This window comes from Lonchura striata, chromosome 36, assembly GCF_050655825.1.
Source record: "Lonchura striata isolate lonStrDom1 chromosome 36, ASM5065582v1, whole genome shotgun sequence".
Lineage (NCBI taxonomy): Eukaryota > Metazoa > Chordata > Aves > Passeriformes > Estrildidae > Lonchura > Lonchura striata.
In genome coordinates, this window is record NC_140738.1 from 1,412,833 (window position 1) to 1,435,608 (window position 22,776).

The window sequence follows — 22,776 nt, forward strand, 5'->3', positions numbered from 1 at the left end:
GAAGCTGCTCCTAGATCCCCTCCCTTACCAAAACCTGGCCATGCAAACCTGGTATAAGTATGGTAGGGTTTTTATTACCACTATTAATTCTTATTATTTCTATTCTCTCAATTTTTTGCTATTAATGGTACAGTTGTTATTATTATTACTAGTATTTTTAGTCTTTTGGACTCTATATTAATAGTGGCTAGATTAGAACTGGAAACAAAGGTACTTCATTGCAAGTAGTGGTTAGAGTTTTGTCAGCCTCTTGCCCTGCCCTGTTCTCTGTCATTGCTGTGTGTGAAGCTGCTGCTGCCAGGCCTCCCTATTTCCCTGGTTTGAGAAATTCCATGGCATTGCTCACATGTCAGAGAGGGCTTATTCCATTCAAACACATGCCCTTAGCTCTTCGAGTCCCATTGTTGGAAGCTTGTTTTCTAACATTGTTGACTTTCTCAGCTTCTGTTAATATTTGTGATTTTATAACAAAATGTTCTTGGATGTGATTGTGCAAGATTCTCTAATGAGCTTTCAGTTTGCTCTTGGGTTTCTTACCGGTGTGTCCAAGCTGAAGGCAGCATTTTGGGTGGGAGGCTTCAGTGGGAGCTGGGATTGCCTCGGCAGCAGCTGGTTTTGCAATGTGAGCAGCGCTGACAGAGATTCCGTGCGCTGAATATTCCGCCTGGTTGGAGCCGCAGTGCCCGGCTGGAGGGAGCCGCGCCGGGCGCTGCGGGTTGTGCCGGGCCGGGCAGCGGCCGCAGCCCCGGCAGGGCCCGGCCGTGGACACGGAGCCTTTGCTGGGCAGGGCTCGGCCCTGCGGCGCCGGGCGGGCGGTGCCGCTCCCGCCGGGAGCCTGCGGGAGCCGGGACAGCGAGAGAGCCCGGGCCGAGCATCAGCCCCGGGGCACGGCCCGGGAGGGGGCACAGCCCGGGGGTCCCGCAGAGCCTCCCTGCTCCAGAGCCGCGCCTGCCGCAGCGGGGCAGCTGCGGCACCTGCGGGGCACGGAGGAGCCGCAGGCGGCGTTCCGAGCGCTCCTTCGGGGCAGGATTTTGTCCCGCTGCGGGGAATTCCCGCGGGCCGGGCGGGCCGGGGCCGCTGCCGAGCGCCGCCGCCTTTCCCGGGAGCCGCCGGGCAGAGCTCTCTGCTCGGGGCTGGGAAAAACACCTTCACTGCCCTGGGAACATTTAAAAAGTTTAATACAGGACAAGAGGAGACAAGGCCATAGAGCAAAGGTTCTTACGGCCGGGTGCATCTCGGCACTGAGCCAAGAGCACACGGTTATCTCCGGAGATACCCCTTGAATACCTTTTCCCTTACACCAGCCTGTTGCATATTCATAGTCCCTTATGCATAGTAAACTTTTTCCCAAGCTAGTTTACATATTCCAAGAACTGTTCAGCATGGCTCCTCCTCGGTTCCACCTTTTTAGGGCATGTGTATTCCTTGGTTGTGGTTTTGGTCCTTTTTTATCATCATCTTCAGTTTTGGCCCCGGCCCACACTGCCTTCAGACGGTGAGTGCTGATGGTCGGCAGATCTGTACAGGTGTCCTCATCCTGTGCTCACTGGATGTTATCCCATCCAAGCAGGAATTTTAACACAAGCATGCTTCTATCAGCTATGGCACTACTATGTCTGAGCGTAATCAATGAACAACAGAAATAAAAACTATATAACAAAGTTATTGTAACACCACACATATAAAATCCAATGGAATATTTGCAAAAAGCCAATATTATAATATGTATCTATAACAGGGCCAAGGGCCGGGTGCCCGCTCGGTGGCCCCGGGACAGCAGAATTTTGGGGTCCCGGTGCTGGCTGCCGGCAGAGCCCCGGCGCTGGGCCGGGGATGCGTGGGACCCTCCCGCGGTGGGGTTGGGCTGCCCGGGGCAGGCGCTGCATCGTCAGCCCGGAGCCACCGGGGATCGCCCGGTACCGGCGGGGCGGGGCTGGGGAGCGGAGAAGGACGGCACTGGAGCTGGGGGACCCTCTGCAGCCTGCGGGGTCGGACAGACCGATAAGGGGGTCCCCGGGAGCCTGGAACGTTGTGAAAAACGCTAATCACTTGGTTTTTAAAATTTTAAACGTTTAATAATAATAAAATGGTTATAAAAATAGTAACACAATTAGAGTAATCAAATTTAGAGTTAGGACAATTACAAGACAATAAAAAGCAAAAAATTATAGATGTCCAGATGCTCTCTGACACTTAAGCCAGGACAAGCATGCCTTGTGAACAAAGGAATAACCTTAAAAGCAATAGCCTATTGCATATTCATGTATCTCATACATGATGCAGAAATTCCTTGCAAATTAGGAACTTTTCTGGATTTTGTCAACTTCTTTCCCTTAATCCTGGTGCTTCCATAAAGATGGAGACAAGATGGAAGAATGTTTGTCTTTTCTGATAAGGAGGTTGTAACTCTTTATGTGCCCCAAGTCACCGCCATCCCTGTGTGAAGAGTTTATTGATTATCTCATCTCTTGCTTGGGCAAGTAAAAAAATCCTACATCGCAGAGTTTCTATTTTAATATTATGTTGTTACCTAAAACTCTATTTAACACACTACTTAAGAGAATGAATACAGCATAACTTTCTAACATTACACATATAATATTCATGGTAACATTTGTGAAAAGCCAATCATAAAATAAGCATTCTACACAGAAAGTGTTGAAATGGTAAAACCAGTCAAAACCCCTTAGGAATTGGAAGGAAAACCAGAGGCAGTGGCAGCTAACACCTCAGAAACCCGTGGCTTTTGCTCCTCTCTTTGACCTGAGAGATTCCTGGGCAGGGGCGACTCTTCCAATTGCACCAGCGTGGCCATGGCTGGGAAGGGCAGCGAGCAGATGGGTTGAGCTTCTCCTGCCAGCCCCTGAAGTGCCAGCTGTCATTTGTGTGCGCTGAGGATTCCCTTCAGGCTCGGAGCTGGCGCAGCTGCTCCTGGGCGCTGCTCGCCCGCGGGCGCAGCGGTGCTGCAGCCGCTGTCCCGCACACAGGGAGGGCTCTGGAGCCTCCCAGGGCACCAAGGAGCGGAGCAGGGAACGTGCCGGGATCTGCTGCAGGACCGTGGGGCTGTGGGGGATCCTTCGGTCTCTTGGATGGGGCAGGGAGGGGGCAAATGGAATCAAGGTGAGACAGGGATCGGGCAGCCCCACGCCAGGCAGCGTTTTCTCCTCTGAGAGCTCCTCTGAGCTGAGCGAGCTGGTGAATCCTGCGGAGCAAATGAGACCCGGGAGCGAGGGAAGGGCTGGCTGGGAAGGAGTCAGATAAACCCAGTGGGTATTTCCCTTTCCAAGGGGCTCCTGGGGAGACAGAGGAGACAAGAAGGATTCCCCATCTCATGACATTCCCTTTTTTCCTTCAGTAGCCCTATTGCAGTCACTGCATACAAGAGTTTAGTTGATCCCTTTGATGCCAGGGAGCACCCAGAACTTGAACCTCGCTGGATCCAGCCCTGTCTGCCTATCACCGAGCAGAGGGAAAAGATAAAGAACCTGGGTGGGGGTTGAGCCAAAATGGCATTTTGCCACTTCTGATCTGCTCCCAGCTTTTGCAGCAGGGCAACAACCCCATCGCTGCAAACCACTCCCTTTTGCAAGGCACACGTGGACCTCGCTGGTAGCTCAGGGCTCCTGAAGGGGCTGCTGCAGTTGGCAACTGGAGCTGTTGTTGAACTTTTCACATTGCTAAACCCCCCCTGCCAAATGCCATCAACTGTCTGAGGAAGGACACAAAAATATTACCCTGGAGGGGCCAAAAACTTGGAAAAGGATGAAAGAAATGTTCTGATGATGACAATGACAATGACAAAAAAACACAATTTATTTTTGACAGCAAATGAGTACCCACAGCCCTCCAGCCCTCCCAGACTGGCAGGCCGAGTGGGGCCGTTTCCATGGCATGAGGAGCTGGCAGTCTGCAGAGAGAAACCAGAGAGCCACGGTCAGTCACAGAAGGCTCCTGTGCCCCTGTCCCACCACGGCCTGTGCCTGGGCCAGGCTGCTGTGTGCTCAGAGCCCAAACCTCCTGACCCATTTTCCGTTTTTAGAGAAGGGCAGAGTGGTAAGCCACATTCCATCTCCTCTGCTGAAGCACAGCCCAGCAGCCTCCTCAGCAGCTGCAAGGGCGGGATGCCCGTGTGCTCGGTTTCCTGGCTCCCCGGCAGACCAGGGGTTAAACGTTGGGTGTCTCCTGGATTGTCCCCGGAAAGAGCCCATCTCTGCATCGAGCTACCTTTTTTCATTTGGAAATTAGGTCTTTCTTTCTCTGCCATCTGTGGTTTCTCCAGCCCCGGCTGCAGCCACTGGTCATATAAAACTTTAAGAATCTTTTTCTACAAGCACAACCGACTTGATGTATATTTTTCATAAGTACAAATTGTTCCATAACGTATATTACAATGGGGCTGCGGAGATCCCCCTGCAGATCCATGGGGATGCAGAGATCCCCCTGCAGGTCCATGGGGATGCAGAGATCCCCTGCAGGTCCATGGGGTTGCGGAGATCCCCTGCAGGTCCATGGGGATGCAGAGATCCCCTGCAGATCCATGGGGATGCAGAGATCCCCCTGCAGGTCCATGGGGATGCAGAGATCCCCTGCAGGTCCATGGGGATGCAGAGATCCCCCTGCAGGTCCATGGGGATGCAGGGATCCCCTGCAGGTCCATGGGGATGCAGAGATCCCCTGCAGGTCCATGGGGCTGCAGAGATCCCCTGCGGGTCCATGGGGATGCAGAGATCCCCTGCAGCCCCTGCAGGAGCCGGGCTGGAGCTCGGCGATGCCTGAGAGGAGGCTGTGAGCCCGCGGGCAGAGGGGCCCCGCTGGAGCAGCCTGTCCTGGCAGGACTGAGCCCGTGGCACAGTGACCCACGCTGCAGCACTCGGAGGGGGCTGTGCCCAGGGGATGGACTCCGCTCCGAGAAGTTCCTGGAGAAGTCTCGGCCGGGAGAGAGCGCAGGGTGCAGCAGGGAACGACTCCTGTCCCTGAGCAGAGGGAGAAGCCCCGGGGGATGAGCTGAGCATGGCCCCATTCCCTGTCTCCTGCCCTGCCGGGGGAGGAGGTGCAGCTGGGAGCAGGGAGGCGTGGGGAAAGCTGCATTTAAGGCTCTGCACTGACTTCTCCTGCTCCTGCTCCGAGTCTTTGGAGTTTTCTGCCAGAAATCTCTCCCCTGCCCCACCCACCCACAGAGCTTCGGGCAGGTTTCCCTTTTCGGGGGAAATCAAAGCGAAGCACTGATGCGCTAACGAGGGGCAGGAGAAGCGAGGCTCCTGGGCTTCCCGCAGAGGCGGAGGCACGGGAGGCGCAGGGCCGGGAAAGCCGTGGCGGGAGGCGCGGAGAAGTTTGTTTGTGTGGGCAGCTCAATCCCGGCTCGGCCCGGGCCCGTGCCGGGGCTGTTCCTCATCTCCGGCTTTCCCCTCACGCAGCCCGGGGGCGCCGAGAGCGCGGGGCGAGGCGGGGCCGTGCGCAGAGCCCGCCCCGAGCTCGCTGCCATTGGCCGCCGGTGCCGTCAGTCGCGGGTGCGGCGCGCTGATTGGTGGGAGCGGGGCGCGGCGCGGCCCCGGCGGCGGGCTGAGGGCGGCCGTGGCCGCGCAGCGCCGCCATTGGCCGAGCGGCTGTGCGGGCCCGGCAGCGGCGGCAGCGGCCGGAGCGCGGTGAGGCGGCGGCGGCGGAGCTCGGAGGCGGCCCCGGCGCAGGTGGGAGCCGCGCTGGGCTCTGCGGGGGCTCGGGGCCGGCTGCGGGCGGAGGGGGCGGCAGGGGGCTCCGGCGGCTCGCCGGTGCCGTGTCCGGCCCGTGCCGGCCCCGGGCTGAGGGCGCTGCGGGAGCGGCTGCCCGCGGTCTCCTTCCCGCCGGGGCCGGGCAGGAGCCGCTGCCGGAGCAGCGCTGGCTCGGCCCGGCTGCTGTGGGTAGGACAGAGGGGCTGCCCCGCGGCCGGGAGCGGGCGGGGAAATTCCCGTCGCCGGAGGTTCGTGTGCCCGGGGGAGAGCGAGGAGTCCTGTCAAAGTGACTTTATTGCCGAGCAGGGGCAGAGGCCGTGGGGCATTTGCCGTGCGCTCTCTGCCGTGGCTGTAGCCCGCAGCCTCCTTTTTATCCTCATTTTCCCGGCCGCATCTCCCTCTGCCTTTGCCCACCGGCTGAGTTCCTTGGAAGGTTCCGACTTCCCGATGCGCCTGGAGCCTGTCCTCGTTAATGTGCACCCTCCTTTTGTAGAACAGCCGATATTCATGGCTCTGTTAAGTCTTTGTTCTTCTCCTCCAAGTTCAGGAATGTAGCGGGACTTTGAGCAGCTCTCTGGGTCAATTTGTAACATTTATTGGATCTGATGGATTCTCCTTCTTTATCTACAAGTGCCCGGCCCTATTTCCAGGCAGATTCACTCCTTGACTCTGTTTTGTCCTTCCTGGGTCCTCTTTGGTTTTGGGATTATTCTCGGTGCCCTCATTCCCTGTCCTTTTTTTAGCCGTTTGTGGATCAGGAGGCCTGGCTGCCACCTGCATGCCCTGGCTCAGCTGCTGGATGAGCTGCACTGCCAAGGTGTGGAGCATGGTAAAAAGATGAGAGTTGCTGCAGCACAGAAGAGGAGAAGCAGCATTCCTTTAACCCCTGGTGTGCTGGGGAGCCAGGAAAGCGTGTCCCATTCCCATCCTTTCCATGTTTGACCAATACATAAACTGCTCTCCTATTTCCTTTGTGTCCTGGGTTGTAAGATAAGCTTGTATTCCATTTGCCATCTGTCGAAGGCGAACCGGTTGGACAGGTTTTGTTATCTCTCTCAGAGACAATGGTTTGTCCTGTAGAGGCAATGGTCTGTTTATACACCATTGACTGATTTAATGAAGGGCTGAAAAAAATGTAACACCGTGAGGGGTCCCACCCAGAGGGGGGAAGCAGCTCTCTCTTCTTCTTCGCGGGACTCCGAGAGAAGCAGCTCTCTCTCTCTCTGCGCGGGATTCCCGGGGAAAGCAGCTCTCTCTCGCTCTCTCTTCGGCGGCACTCGCAGCGAAGCAGCCGGCGCGCAGAGGCGACGGCAGCGGAGCTCAGAGGCAACCCCGGCGCAGAGGAAGACCGGCCCCCACTGCCACCAGATCTTCAGAGGAAAGTTATACCCTTCTAAAGATCATCACTTCAGCTGCAACTCATCAACTATTGCAAGAGAAAGCAATTATCCCAGCAAAACTGTACTGGCATTCCTCAGGTTCTAGACTTTTTCTTTCACTGGTTTTGTTTGTACCGATTGCATTTGCCTTTTTTTTTTTTAAATTGTTGTCCAGTTTTCTCCTAGTAAAGAATTGTTACTCCCACTCCCATATCTTTGCCTGAGAGCCTTTTAATTTAAAGATCCTAGTAATTCAGGGGGAGGGGGGTTTGCCGTTCTCCATTGTACAGGAGGCTTTGCCCTCTTTCACAGACTCCTGTCTTGTCTAACCAAGACAGAATTTGGCGCATCAACGTGAGGCCCGAGGGCATTGAGAGGGAAAAGGGATTAACAGTTCTTAAGTAATTTGGTTTTGTTGTGTGTAAAAACATCTTCAGCATCACCATGTGGTCTAGTTTACCTTGGTTTGGGTGGCATGTGATCGTAGCTATACTTTTCCCATTTGCAGACCCTTATCTAAAAATGGGTCCTATAACTAAGGCTACGGTGTCTGTTATCAAGTTTGGCTTCTGGGTTAATTGGGTGAGGAATTCATGGATCTTTAATTTCCTCTGGAAGGCAGGTACATGGATTCATAGCTATCACACGTTAACTGTATGTTTTTGGGGTTACTTTAATAACGGTACCTACTGCGAGGAAATAGCACCTGGGCAAACTTTCTCTCAACCTTTTAACCATCTTTTTGGGTCTGCTCCACCAGTTCTCAAAGGGTTAAGATCCTTTATAAGTGCTAATGATACCATACAATGGGTGGTGTTGCTGATAGTCCTGTTATATTTAGCATTCAGAGATAAGGGAAGATTAACCTGGATAACTACCCTCACACCTACACCACAGACTCGAGATGCTGCTGCTCCAGAGCCTGACCCTGCCCCACAGCCCACCTCAGAAATGAACCGCCCAGATTGGGTGAGGGTTCTGGTTAAGGAGATACGAGAGATGCTGAAGGAGTGCATTTCCCCAGCTGGTGAGAAACCGGCCCTTTGCCTTGAGGAGGGACAGTCTAATAGTACAGCTGTGGAACCCACTAATGTTACAACTGTCCAGGTTCCAGCTGAATCACAAGGGCAGTCACGGTCAGCAGCAGTGGCCCCGGTAGAAACAAGGAAGTCTAAGGTGAAAGCAGAGCACCCTGCAGATAGGGACAGGAATGGAGGAACCTCACAACCCACAGGGGAGCCAGAGATTGCTATCATCACCGAGTCCCTGACGTACGAAAGTCTTCGCAATCTGCATAAAGACATTGTGCGACGAGGGCGTGAGGCTTATGCTACCTGGCTACTCCGGGTTTGGGATCTTATGGGTACAGGCGTGCAGCTGGACGGTGGTGAGGCAAGGAACTTGGGACCCTTGACCCAGGACTCGGGTATAAATCAGGTTTTTGTAAGGGAACCAGGGTCCCTTTCTCTCTGGGAGCGGCTCTTAATGAGTGTCAGGGAGAGGTTTATCCACAGAGAGAGAATGCAAGAGCACCATCATAGAATGCGCTGGAAGACCCTCGAGGAAGGGATCCAACAGCTGAGAGAAGTGGCAGTATTGGAGGTACTCTTTGGGAGGGATGGACGACACAATAATGATCCTGACAAGGTCAGGTGTACGGGACAAATGCTGTGGAGTCTGGCAAATCTTGGGCCATCTCAATACGCCACCTTCATTGCAACGATCAATGCTGACACCCACCGGGAGACAATAGGTTCTGTTGCCAACAAACTTAGGAATTATGAGAGTATGATTAATGGCCCAATGCAGGCTCATATCTCAGCTGTGATTAAGGAGTTTAAAGAGGAGATGAGGGAGGAGATAAGGAAGGTTAATACAGCACCCGTGAGAGTCACAGGCCCCAGAATCAGCACCCAACAATCCCCAGCTAGAGAGAGAGGGTACACCCCAAGGGCTAATCTGTGGTTCTTCCTGCGTGACCATGGGGAAGACATGGGGAGGTGGGATGGGAAACCCACTTCTGTCCTGGCAGCACGGGTCCGTCAACTCAAGGAGGGAAACTCTAACCGGGGGAGTTCCACCAAAGTGAAGGTAGCCTCAACCTCCCGTGACCAAGCTTGTGGGTACGATCTGTCAGACCCCCTTGAAGGGACCTCTAGTATGTATGCCCAGGGAAGGAATGATAACCAGTGTTAGAGGGGCCCTGTCTCTAGCCAGGGAGAGGCACGGGAAAACCGGATCTTCTGGACAGTGTGGATCCGATGGCCTGGCACATCAGAGCCACAAAAATATGATGCTTTAGTTGATACTGGTGCACAGTGTACTCTGATACCATCGGGACATGTGGGGGCAGAGCCTGTTTCCATTGCTGGTGTGACAGGGGGATCACAACAATTGACTCTGGTGGAAGCTGAGGTGAGCCTGACTGGGAAGGAGTGGAAGAAACACCCTATAGTGACTGGCCCAGATGCTCCGTGTATCCTAGGCATAGACTTCCTCCGGAATGGCTATTACAAAGACCCAAAGGGACTCAGGTGGGCTTTTGGAATAGCCGCTGTAGAGGCAGAAGACATTAAGCAATTGAACACCTTGCCTGGACTGTCAGAAAACCCCTCTGCAGTAGGACTCCTAAGGGTGGAAGAACAACGCGTGCCAATTGCGACCTCGACAGTGCACCGCCGGCAGTATCGGACGGATCGAGATGCCGTGATCCCCATCCACAAAATGATTCGGGAGCTGGAGAGCCAAGGGGTGGTCAGCAAAACCCACTCACCCTTCAACAGCCCCATCTGGCCTGTGCGCAAATCTGACAAAGAATGGAGATTGACTGTGGACTATCGTGGCTTAAATGAAGTGACTCCACCGCTGAGCGCTGCTGTGCCGGACATGCTGGAACTCCAGTACGAGCTGGAGTCCAAGGCAGCAAAGTGGTATGCCACCATTGATATTGCTAATGCGTTTTTCTCCATTCCTCTGGCAGCAGAATGCAGGCCTCAGTTCGCTTTCACCTGGAGGGGCGTGCAGTACACCTGGAACCGACTGCCCCAGGGGTGGAAACACAGCCCCACCATCTGCCATGGACTGGTCCAGACTGCACTAGAAAAGGGTGAGGCTCCAGAACACCTGCAATACATTGATGACATCATTGTGTGGGGGAGCACAGCGGCAGAAGTGTTTGAGAAAGGTGAGAGGATCATCCAGATACTACTAGAAGCTGGCTTTGCCATCAAGAAGAGCAAAGTCAAGGGACCTGCCCGAGAGATCCAGTTCCTGGGAGTGAAATGGCAAGATGGACGGCGCCAGATTCCCACTGAGGTCATCAACAAGATCACAGCTATGTCCCCACCAACCAGCAAAAAGGAAACACAAGCTTTCCTGGGTGCCATAGGTTTCTGGAGAATGCACATTCCTGAGTATAGCCAGATTGTGAGCCCTCTTTATCTGGTTACCCGAAAGAAGAATGATTTCCACTGGGGCCCTGAGCAGCAACAAGCCTTCACCCAGATCAAGCAGGAGATCGCTCATGCTGTAGCCCTTGGCCCAGTCAGAACGGGACCAGAGGTCAAGAATGTGCTCTACTCTGCAGCCGGGAACCATGGGTTGTCTTGGAGCCTTTGGCAGAAAGTGCCTGGGGAGACTCGAGGCCGACCACTGGGATTCTGGAGCCGAAGTTACAGAGGGTCTGAAGCCAACTACACTCCCACAGAGAAGGAAATCTTGGCTGCCTTTGAAGGAGTTCAAGCCGCCTCGGAGGTAATTGGCACAGAAACACAACTCCTCCTGGCACCCCGACTACCGGTGCTGGGGTGGATGTTTAAAGGAAAGGTTCCCTCTACCCACCATGCCACTGACGCCACATGGAGCAAATGGATTGCCCTCATCACTCAACGCGCCCGTATTGGAAACCTGAATCGCCCTGGGATTTTGGAGATAATTACGAACTGGCCAGAAGGTGAAAACTTTGGTCTCACTGATGATGAGGAGCAAGTACAAGTGGCAAGGGCTGAAGAAGCTCCACCATACAACCAACTACCAGCAGAGGAGACCTGCTACGCTCTTTTCACTGACGGTTCCTGTCGCATCGTAGGGATGAACCGGAAGTGGAAAGCAGCCGTATGGAGCCCCACACGCCAAGTTGCACAAGCTACCGAAGGAGAAGGTGGATCGAGCCAACTCGCTGAACTCAAGGCCGTTCAGCTGGCTCTGGACATTGCTGAAAGGGAGAAGTGGCCAAAGCTCTACCTTTATACTGATTCATGGATGGTAGCCAATGCTCTGTGGGGCTGGCTGGGAAGGTGGAGGAAGGCCAACTGGCAACGTAGAGGAAAGCCAATCTGGGCTGCTGATATATGGAAAGACATTGCCTCTCGGGTGGAAAAGCTGACGGTGAAAGTCCGTCATGTAGATGCCCATGTCCCCAAAAGTTGGGCTAATGAGGAGCACCGGAACAACGAGCAGGTAGATCAGGCAGCAAAAATAGAAGTGTCAAAGATAGACTTAGATTGGCACCATAAGGGGGAGTTGTTCCTGGCTCGATGGGCTCAAGATGCCTCAGGTCATCAGGGCAGAGATGCCACCTACAAGTGGGCACGAGACCGAGGGGTGGATCTAACCATGGACAGTGTTTCCCAGGTTATCCATGACTGTGAGACGTGTGCTGCCATCAAACAGGCCAAGAGAGTGAAGCCCCTATGGTATGGTGGGCGGTGGTCCAAGTACAAGTATGGGGAGGCCTGGCAGATTGACTACATCACACTGCCCCAGACACGCCAAGGCAAGCGCTACGTGCTGACCATGGTAGAAGCCACCACTGGATGGCTGGAGACTTTCCCTGTACCTCATGCCACTGCCCGGAACACCATCTTAGGCTTGGAAAAACAAGTCCTGTGGAGACACGGCACCCCTGAGAGAATTGAGTCTGACAACGGCACCCATTTCAAGAACAGCCTTATCAACACCTGGGCCAGAGAACATGGTATCGAATGGATATATCATATTCCCTATCATGCTCCAGCTGCCGGCAAAGTTGAACGGTGCAACGGACTCCTTAAGACTACCCTGAAGGCACTCGGTGGGGGAACATTTAGAAACTGGGAAATTAACCTGGCAAAAGCAACCTGGATGGTCAACACCCGGGGGTCTGTCAATCGAGCTGGCCCTGCTCAGTCAGAACTCTTACATGCAGTAGATGGAGATAAGGTCCCTGTAGTACATACGAAAGGTATTTTAGGGAAAACTGTTTGGATTAATCCCACCTCAGGCAAAGACCAACCCATTCGTGGGATTGTCTTTGCTCAAGGACCTGGTTACACTTGGTGGGTAATGCAGGAAGATGGGGAGACCCGCTGTGTACCACAGGGAAACTTGGTCTTAAGAGAGAACTGGGTGTAAAATTTCATGGTGTGCAGATGGAAATAGAATAAGGGGTGGATAATGTCCTGGGTTGTAAGATAAGCTTGTATTCCATTTGCCATCTGTCGAAGGCGAACCGGTTGGACAGGTTTTGTTATCTCTCTCAGAGACAATGGTTTGTCCTGTAGAGGCAATGGTCTGTTTATACACCATTGACTGATTTAATGAAGGGCTGAAAAAAATGTAACACCGTGAGGGGTCCCACCCAGAGGGGGGAAGCAGCTCTCTCTTCTTCTTCGCGGGACTCCGAGAGAAGCAGCTCTCTCTCTCTCTGCGCGGGATTCCCGGGGAAAGCAGCTCTCTCTCGCTCTCTCTTCGGCGGCACTCGCAGCGAAGCAGCCGGCGCGCAGAGGCGACGGCAGCGGAGCTCAGAGGCAACCCCGGCGCAGAGGAAGACCGGCCCCCACTGCCACCAGATCTTCAGAGGAAAGTTATACCCTTCTAAAGATCATCACTTCAGCTGCAACTCATCAACTATTGCAAGAGAAAGCAATTATCCCAGCAAAACTGTACTGGCATTCCTCAGGTTCTAGACTTTTTCTTTCACTGGTTTTGTTTGTACCGATTGCATTTGCCTTTTTTTTTTTTAAATTGTTGTCCAGTTTTCTCCTAGTAAAGAATTGTTACTCCCACTCCCATATCTTTGCCTGAGAGCCTTTTAATTTAAAGATCCTAGTAATTCAGGGGGAGGGGGGTTTGCCGTTCTCCATTGTACAGGAGGCTTTGCCCTCTTTCACAGACTCCTGTCTTGTCTAACCAAGACACTTTGTTAGCTTTTTCAGCACTTTTTCCTTGTCATCTCTTTACCAGCAGCATTTTGAGCCATTTAGTTTTCCACAAACTCCTGTTTTTTCTGCTCACAGATAATCTGATCCCATCCCCCGGTGAAATGTTGTGTTCCTCATTTCAGTGGCTTGGTTGGCAGGAAGGTCAGGAGCTGGATCTGTCTGGTTGGTTTGTATTCCGAGGACAGCTTTTAATCAAATTATGCCATTGAAATGATAAATGGGTTCTCTGTCTCCTGAAATGAATTGGTTTGCAATCCCAGGGGCTGGTCCATGGTGTTGTAGGATTTGTTCTGGTGGCCATGCAATTTTTCCCCATTTTTGGGTGCTCCCTCCAGCAGGGGCTGCATCAATTGACTGCTTTTTTTGAATTACATCATCAATATTTGAATTCCAGCTGATTTTCCTGAACTTGTTATAGCAAAAAACCCAGTGCTGTGATACACCCTGTACAGCATAGACAGTGGCAGCAGATGTGGGAGTGGGCAGAGGGATGATCACCCCCTTATTTTAGGAAGTTTTCACAACATTCTCCATTTGCTGTTTCCCTTTGCAGCTTCAGCCATTTCTGTTGCAGAGTCAGAGATCCTCAGCATGGGCTCTGCCTTCAGCTGTGCAGATTCCATCTGTGCAAGCAGGCAGGGCTTGGGGTGAGGGGCAGAGGGAATCAGCCAATTCCTGCCCCAGGCAAGAAGAGCCAGGTAGTTGCCCCACTCTGCCCCCAGCAGTGTTAATTTGAATTTCTAAAGCTCCTCTCTTGGCTGCCTGTTTATGAGTTAAGGGGTCACTTTTAAATCTCTTCTAGTTTTCCAAAATACAGCCAAGAGGTGAACATCGAAGAACCCAGACCAAAATTTTGGTACCTCTAAGAGCCACGCAGAAACATACATGAAAATATTCCAAGGCGATTCACATTTTTCTCCTTCTCCTCAGAATAAAAACTCATTCTCACATCTCTGACCCAAACATAACCGGCAATATAGAAGTGGGAGTAATACAAAATATACTCTAATGCTCTAAACTTTGCATTGAAACTGCACGAAAAAGAAAAGCTCCACCAATATGTTTAGTGTTAGAGTCAAGGCATTCCTTGATTGTAGCCAGGATGTGCAACAGAAATCATTCTATCCCCACATAGCCTGGGTGTGCAGAGAAAATCGTTGCATGACACGTGGCTTTTACTCGATTTTTCGCTAACCTGATCCAGTCTGATCCAGTCTAAATCGATTGGTTTAATGTTCTGTAGTTTCAAGTTGTGCAGTTTTTAGTATTTGGTTTCCTATTGGGCCCGGATTTCTTTGCTTGTGCTGTTAATGAGGTGGGAAGTGCTGGATTTCCTCTCAGCCTTTTGCAGACCAGGTGTCTGCAGCCCTGCCGGGGGCAGTGTCTGGGGTAGGTGTTGGTTGCTGTTTGCTGCTGGGGTTGATGTTTTGCTGCTGGTCGTTGTCTTTGTGGGTCTCTTTTGGGCCATTCCCAGTGTGTTGAGATGTTAAACTCATCTCCACTGAGTGGTGTAACATCCCTTAACAAAACCTTTAACATTTGTTTCCCCAAGGCCAAGGCAAAGCAAGCCTGAGTAGAGAAATCAAAGGTTAACAATGTTCAAGTCTATGAGCTGGTCTATTTTCCATGGATGCACTGGCAGGCAGGGCAGTGTGTGAGTGAGAGCCAGAGTGGAATTGTCCCGGTGTGTCCCCAGCAGCTGTGGCAGTGCAGGCCCAGCGAGCACTGAATCTGCAGCAGTGGCAGCAAGGGCTGGCCCCGGTGGCTGGAGCTGCCCAGGGAGGGTGGCCAGGCCGAGGATTTCAGCAGAGGAGGTGTGGGCAGGCCCAGGGCCTTGCCCCGCTGTGGAGCCCTGGCTGCTGCTGCGCTGCCTTCAGTGCAGGCTCAGGGGGGCCTCCCATCCTCCTGCTGCAGGCGGGAAGTGCAAATCTCCGGGGCTGCAGAGACCTGGAGCCCAGGCTGAGGGGTCCCCCCGTGTTCAGCTGTGCTGGCGGCTGTTTCTGGCCTCGGGGCCCCTTGGCATGGGCCACGCCACTTGGCCACCAGTGGTGCTGCTTTGCACTCCTTAGGCAGAGCCCATGTCCTGCTTGGATGTTGGCAGCAGCAAAGTGCCAAGGCAGGCTCTGTGCCAGCCCAGCTTCCTGGGGGAGAGATTGCACCAGAGACAGGATTCTGGCCACAGACTGCTTTAAATGTGCATCCCTTATCTCCACCCTGCACTAGGTGGAGAATTCGCAGGGTAAGGAATTCCCGAGATCAATTGCAAAGGGAAATAATTGAATATCTGCCCTTGGTCTGGCTCTTCTTCTTGCCCAAGCCAATGGCAAAAGCCGTACCCATGGCATCTTGGTTTCTATCCCCAGCTTCCAAAGGTGTTTCTTTCTTTCCCCATTCATTCTTTGTACCCAGCCTGAGCTCTGGGGGTGCCAGGGGTTATGGAGGTCCCATTGTATTCCTAAAGCTGCCATAACCCCCTGGAGGATCTTTCCTGTCAAATGAGTGCTGCTCTCTGAGTCTGTTGCTTCCACAATCCCTTTTATTGGAATTACTTCTTTTAGAAATACCCTAATAAGTGATCCAGTGGTTGCTGAGCAATCAGAATTGCTTTTGCCCCCCTGTTAGGTGAGATGGGGTCACCAGAAGATATTGAAGCCTTCCTGCTCAGGGCATTTCAGTGCCAGGCTCTTACAAACACACACAGCTGTGCCAGTTGAGCTGACCATGGGGGTAACCTGCGCTTTGTCTGATTCCCTTTCCTCAATAACAGCGTGTCTTGGAACTCTTTTCCCTTCTGCTGCCCTTGAAGAGCCATCCACAAAGACATTTTCTGCCTCAGGCCAGGTAATGTCTCCTGAATCTCCCCCAGGCTGGGTCTGGAGTTGTGTCACTTGAATGCAGTGCTGGGTTTCTTGCCAGCCCCTCTGTGGGCTGTTCAAACAGGAGGCTGGGTTAAACCCTTCCCCTGTCCTCAGTTCTGAATCCTCCTGTGCCACTGCACAAGTTCCACACTGTAATAACCGAGCACTGCTCATCCACTGCGAGGCTCTTTTGTTGATCAAAGCTTGAACTTGATGGCAGACTGGAACAGTTGGAGATCCTGTTGTCATCAGGTTTTGGGCCTTGGTTCCCGTTGAAGCTGTGGCTGCACAATTCTGCAGACAATGAGGCCACTCTGGCCACTGGGTGAAATATTTTGGCCCAAGGATTCCTTTGGCATGGCCCTGTTTAACATTCACCTACAATTCCAATTTCTTTTCTGAGTCTGGAAGAGCCCCAGCTGAGGAATCAATATTTATAGTTGTTCATTTTCTCAAGTTTTTCTCACTTTCTCCTTTCCATATAACAGCATGAAAGCTGTCTGGGGTTAAAAAGTCCTACAATGCTCTGGCTGGAACATAGAATCCTCAATCCAGGTTGTGTATTTGTGTTTTAATTCTCAGAATTGTTGCAGCTCGTTTTGGTCTTTTCCTTATTTTAGTTTACTTCTTTACATCTGAAATTGCCTAGACTCTCTCTGGGTCAATCCTTCAGTCAAATTATGTCCCATATATTTAACCTTTTTCTTCACCATTTGTAATTTTTTTTCAAATACTCAAAATATGACTTTTAGCCAGAAAATTCAGCCATTTCAGAGGGGCTTTGTCTACCACTTGTTCTTGTCCTCCTCATTGGAGCCATCTGATTCCCTGACTGGCAGGATAGGAGTGCTGTAGGGAGACATCCCTGGCTCCAAAAGCCCTGCCTTTAGCAGGGACTCCATACCAGGCTGTGAGCCCTTCCTTCCCTCCCCTGGAACAGGGTGTTGCTTTTAGACACCACTTGTCCTGGTTGCTTCCAAGTAGTTTGGAGAGGCTCCACATGAAATTTTCCGTCTTTCCATGGGGCTGCCCACACCTCTGGGTTCCCTTCAGCACAGGCCTTCCCAGACATTTGACACAAAGGTACAGCAGCAATAGCCTCTGTATCACCTTTTACAATATTACAATACCACCATCAAATTCCTTCCTAGTTAATAACAATCAGAGTAGGAAGAAAAAGAAATTAGTTTATTTCAAACCTATTCTCTTCAGCTCCTAATAGTGATTGAACAAATGACACCAGCTCAACTTTCCCATTTATTCCCTTAATAATTAAACATTCCTTTACAATTTTCCCCCCCTTAGGTGTAAGATTCCGAGTGGATGGAGAGGCCCCTGTGTCCATCAGGAGAGGCCTCTTCTGGATGCAGACACAGCCTGAATGTTCTGCAGGGCTCCAGTGTGGTGGGTCCCCGGTGGGATGGGAGCTCAGAGAGCCCTGACAATCCATGTCCATGCAGGGGTGGACTTGCTCCTGCTGAGGGTGCTGCTGTCTGTGCTTGCAGTGTCCTTGTGGGCTGCAGCTGGAGCCCTGACTCCTTCCCAGGGGCTGTTTGGGTGGGCTCTGCCCTGGCCAGGAGGGCAATGCCTCTGCCAGGTGCTTGTGGCCGACCCCGTCATCCCCTGGGTGCTGGGGCCCCCTTGGGCCCTGGGGTTGATCCCTCAGGGCTGTGGGAACTCTGCCGTGGCCTTTGCCTTCAGCTTGGCCTTTTGCTCATCCCTTCTTGCCTTCAGCTGCTGTGCCTTTGTGCCCAAGTGCTGCAGGGCTTCTTGTGCCACTCCTGCAGCCCCGGTCACTGCCTGTGGGTGCTCATCCTCTGAGAGCTGCTGAGCTTTCTGCAAAACCTTTCCTTTCTGCAGGGACCCAAAGCAAATCCTGAACAGCAAATCCTGATCCTTCATGTGCACTCTGCATTTCCCAGCTGTTCCTTTGTGTTCCCCGTTGTGCTCAGGGTCCCTGCCCAGCCCGTGTGGCAGAGCCGGTGCCTGTCCTGCCGCAGTGTCCAAAGGCGGCCCCCCCGGCGGGCAGGGCCGGCAGCTCCCCGGGGCCGGGCAGCGGCCGGGGCGTCCCGCAGCCTCCTGGGGGCCGGGGGCCACTGCCGGCCCTGCCCGGGGCTGGTGGGGTCAGGCAGCGCCCGGCGCTGAGCCCCGGCTGCCCCACAGCCCCGGCCCGGCCCCGCAGCTCCCCACAGGCCCCAGCCCGTGCTCCCGGTGCCGCACCTCTGTGCCCGGTGCTGCCGCTGCCACCGCAGAGAAACCCCTGCCATCCTGACCTCCTGCTTTTACTCTCCTGGAAACCGGGGATGGAAAGGATCTGGATCAGCTGGCAAATTGTGAGGATAAAACAGTGCTGGAAAACAAAACAATCCTGAATATTTTTCTCTTCCTCCTCTTTTTCATCATCCTTTTTCTTACCACACAGATTCCTCCTGCTGCTTCTTGCCTGAACCATATTGCTGCACTCTCCTTCACCCAATTCCTTCCCAGCACACCAACACCATGCATCCCCTGTTGTACAAATGCCTTCTCTACTTCCCTTGTTGCCTCCCTGGGTGTCCATGTCCTTAATTACCTCTAGGGGAATGTGCAAACTACCTCAGCATTCTCCCAAGGGACCCTTCAGAGACATTTTGGGATCATCATCCCTTTGGCCAGGACCCCTCCCTGGCTTTCCCTTTTCTCCCCTCCATGGGTGCCCTGCCATGTTCACTCCCCGAGGATCCCAGGGCACTCACTGATGAGATTTTCAGTGCTCTCTCCCTGCTGACTCTTCACAGACCCCCTGATGTGTCACTCGTCTGTCTCCTGGTCACTCCCGGGTCCCCAATCAATCCCCGGTGCTGCCGCCAGCCAAGGGAGCCAATCACCCAAAGTGGGTGAGGCACCTTCAGCTGCACTCCCTGCCCGCCGCCCCGGAGGGTGGAAGGAAGTGGGGATAAGCCCCAGGGTGTGCGGAAAAATTGACATCAGCAGAGGATTCTGTCCACAAAGCAGACAGAGGAGTCCTGTAAATGGAATTTCATTCCTAAAAATGGGAGAGGCCATGGGACATTCCCCATGGGATCTCTCCAATTGTTGGAGGACACAGTCTCTTTTTCATCTGAACTTTCCTGGCCACATCTCCCTCTGCTTTCCCCACTTGCTGAAGTTCTTGAGAGCTACAGACTTCCCAGTCCACCTACTACATACCCACCTTGATATGCTCCCTGCTGTTATATAGCAAACGATATTCATGGCTCTGTTAAGTCTTTGTTGTTCTTCTGGAAGTTCATGAATTGAGCAGGACCTTGGCTGAGCAGCAGTTTGTGCCATCAATTGATAACATTTTCTGAAACTGATGGTGTCTCCTGTCATTTCCTTTTTTACAGCTCCCTGGCCCTATGTCCGAGCAGATTCAGAGCATCTGTTTGTAAAGACACTTTCCTGTGGTTCCTTCCATGGGGTCCCCCGTTTGTGGGACATCCCCCCTGGAGCAGGGTGTCCCCTCTGTGCTGCAGCCCCAGGGCTCGGGCAGAGCTCAGCCAATCAGAGCCCGCGGCGCTGATGACTCACCAGTTGCCAGGCAGACTCGCAGCTCCCCGCGTTCCCCACCTGGACCCACCTGCGCCCCCCCTCGGCCCCATGGCCCCGCGAGGGGAATTTGGGGAGGTGGGAGTGGGGCAGCGCCAAGGCCGGGCCCCCCCGCGCTGTCCTGGCGGGAGCGGCTGCAGTGGGGACCGAGTGCGGGCGGGAGCGGCCGAGAGCCCAGCGCTGCCCCAGCCCGACCTGCCCCAGCTCCATCCCTGCCCCTGCGCTGGGATGCTGTGGGGCTGGGGGGAAGAGGGAGCCGGCAGTGGGTGCTGGGCCTGGGGGCAGGAGGAGAAGGGAAGGAGAAGCAGGCTTGAGGAACAAAATGCTCAAAGGATGCAGGTGGCAGGAGAGGGTGGGATTGTGCAGGAGAAGGAGGAATAGCAGGAGGAAGAGGCGTGGGAGAATGAGGAGTGACGAGGAGGAGGAGGAGGAGGAGGAGCAGAAAGAGGAAGCAGCAGAAGGTTCCACCCCTCCCTGTGTCTGCAGCCTCCCCCCAGCCCCAGGAGCGCTGCTCCCCCCACATGCAGCAGGTGACTGTGGAGGGGGATCCACGATTTTCAGGGGGTGAATCTTGGTGTTTCTGAGCTTTCTTGGGTTAAATGTTGGTGCTTTGGTTTTATGTGGCAGCTGAATCTTTATGTTTTGGAGGAGGTTTTGCTGACTTGTGATGTTTGGGGAGTTTTTCATCTGTGTCTTGAAGTTTGTGGTGTGTTTGGGCTGAATCTTGGTGTTTTGGTGGTTCTTAGAGACACAAGATTCCAAATGACTTCCTGAGATGAACTTGGGCAAGGTGGAACCTGCATTCCAAGGTGCTGTCCTCTTGTTCTTTCCCCAAACCAGGATTTATCATTTCCAGGGCGTGGCTGGATGGAGGAGGAGGAAAAGCCCCGGAGATGCTGCAGGAGGAGGAGCTGCAAACCCAGCCCAGGGAGCTGCGGGGAGGAAAGAGCCCCCCTTAGCCAGGAAGGCGGGCAGAGATCCAGGCGGAGCTCAGAGCTGGTGGAGAAGCCTCATGGCAGGGAGAAGCCCCACAAGTGCTTGGAATGTGGGAAGGGTTTCAGCTGGAGCTCCGACCTGATCGAGCACCAGAGGATCCACACTGGGGAGAGGCCCTACGAGTGTGGGGAGTGTGGGAAGAGGTTTCAGAGAAGCTCCAGTCTCTTCAGACATGAGCGGATTCACACAGAGGAGAGGCCCTTCCTCTGCCCCGACTGCGGGAAGGGCTTCAAGCACAACTCCGACCTCACCGTGCACCGGCGCATCCACACCGGGGAGAGGCCCTACGAGTGTGGGAAGTGTGGGAAGGGCTTCAGTCACAGGTCTAACCTGGTCGACCACCAGGTGATCCACACTGGGGAACGGCCCTATGAGTGCTTGGAATGTGGGAAGAGCTTTGGGCGGAGCTCACACCTGAGAACACACCAGCGCATCCACACTGGGGAGAGGCCCTGCGAGTGTCCCCAGTGTGGGAAGAGGTTTCATACCAGCTCCAGTGTCCTCCTACATGAGCGGATTCACACCGAGGAGAGGCCCTTCCGCTGCCCCGACTGTGGGAAGGGCTTCAAGCACAACTCCCACCTCACCAAGCACCGGCGCATCCACACCGGGGAGAGGCCCTACGAGTGTGGGAAGTGTGGGAAGGGCTTCTCACAGAGTTGAGCCTTGATCCAGCACCAACGGAGGCACCACTGAGGGAAGCCCTGTGAGTGCCCCTAGTGAGGAAAGAGCTTTGAGTGAGGGAAGAGAGTGAGGGAAGAGCTTGGTGCGCTGCTGCAGCTCCATCCCCCATGGGAGGATCTGGGCTGGATGATCCCCAGTGACCCCCATGGGGCAGAGCCCTGGTGTCCCCGTATGGGGAATAAAACAGAGAGTAAAGCAATGGAGCTGATAAAGGGGCCCGATATCTGAGGCCTGACTGAGCAGAAACTGTGGGAGACACAGACACACTTGAAGTCTCCCTGGGGAAGAAGTGGCCAAGCAACATGGTGTGAGACTTTGTGATAAAATAAATGTTCCCAGGTTACTGGATGTCACCAAGAATGTGTAACCAATGGGAAATTGTTACCAAAAACAGAGCCCTATATAAGCACCATACAAGTAAATCCCAGTATAAACACCGGGTACACTCAATAAAATTGGCTTTGGTCTAAACTCGGATGTCCCCGTCTCTCCATGGTGGATAACCCTGTTGTGGGTGATCCCCGTTGGGTGGGGGAAGGTGCTGGAGGGATTTCTTTCCCTTCTCCTGGTGCTGCCGTGGTTTGGTTGGTAATAAATTCCCTCCCTGTGCCCAGGCCGGGTCTGTTGTCCCCGTGCCGGTGCTCGGGGCGGGATCTCTCCCGTTCCTTCTCTGCACTGCCGGGCCTCTCCTCAGCCAATGAGAGAACGCGGTGGAGAAGAGTCAGCCAATCAGCGAGAGCGGGGCTGATGACTCACCAGTTGCCGGGCAGACCCGCAGCAGGCAGTGTTCCCCACCTGGACCCGCCCTCCCTGCCCAGGGCCGGCCCCGCCGTGGGGTCCCCCCAAGTCCCTCCCCAGTGCCCCCAGGAACTGGGCTGGGTTTAACTGGGAAGCTTTACTGGGAACACTGGGAGCAGGGGGCAGGGGCAGAGTGACAGCAGGGCTGGGGGGACACGACCCCCCCAAAATCAGCATCATGATTGAGCGGGGGGTCCTGGCTCGGCCCGAGGCCACGGGGCGGGGCTGCGGCCGCCAGTGGCTCAGGAGCTCTGTGGGCAGAGAAAAGGGGGTGACACCGGGCTGGGGGCCCCGGGGAGCACACACACTCCAGAGGAGGGGGGACACGACTCACGGGACCCCCCAGACATTCTTGCGCAGGTAGAACCCGATCCCCAGTGCCAGGAAGACAGAACCCAACTCGGGAGTCTCCAGTTCCTGTCAGCATCTTGCTGTGGCAGCATCCAGCAACATCTCTGGGTGGTCCACAGGGGTCAGGATCTCCCAAAAAATCTCACAGACACCCTGGCCCCTCCAAGCACCCTCCAGGTCACTCCCAGCCCACTTAGGATCCCCTGAAACCTCCCTCTTGATCCCTTCCTGACCT

The 22,776-nt window shown here is 53.9% G+C and overlaps 2 protein-coding genes across 2 annotated transcripts in view; one reads left to right on the forward strand and one right to left on the reverse strand.

Annotated features, from left to right (window-relative positions):
- LOC146763998 (uncharacterized) overlaps positions 1-22,776 on the reverse strand; it is a 330,063-nt gene that overhangs the window by 117,530 nt on the left and 189,757 nt on the right. The window lies entirely within an intron of this gene.
- LOC146764000 (uncharacterized) lies at positions 5,422-21,861 on the forward strand. Its single transcript, XM_085565638.1, has 2 exons — positions 5,422-5,684; positions 20,569-21,861. The coding sequence occupies exon 2, from the start codon at positions 20,580-20,582 to the stop codon at positions 21,369-21,371; it is 792 nt and encodes a 263-aa protein (XP_085421764.1). The 5' UTR covers positions 5,422-5,684; positions 20,569-20,579; the 3' UTR covers positions 21,372-21,861.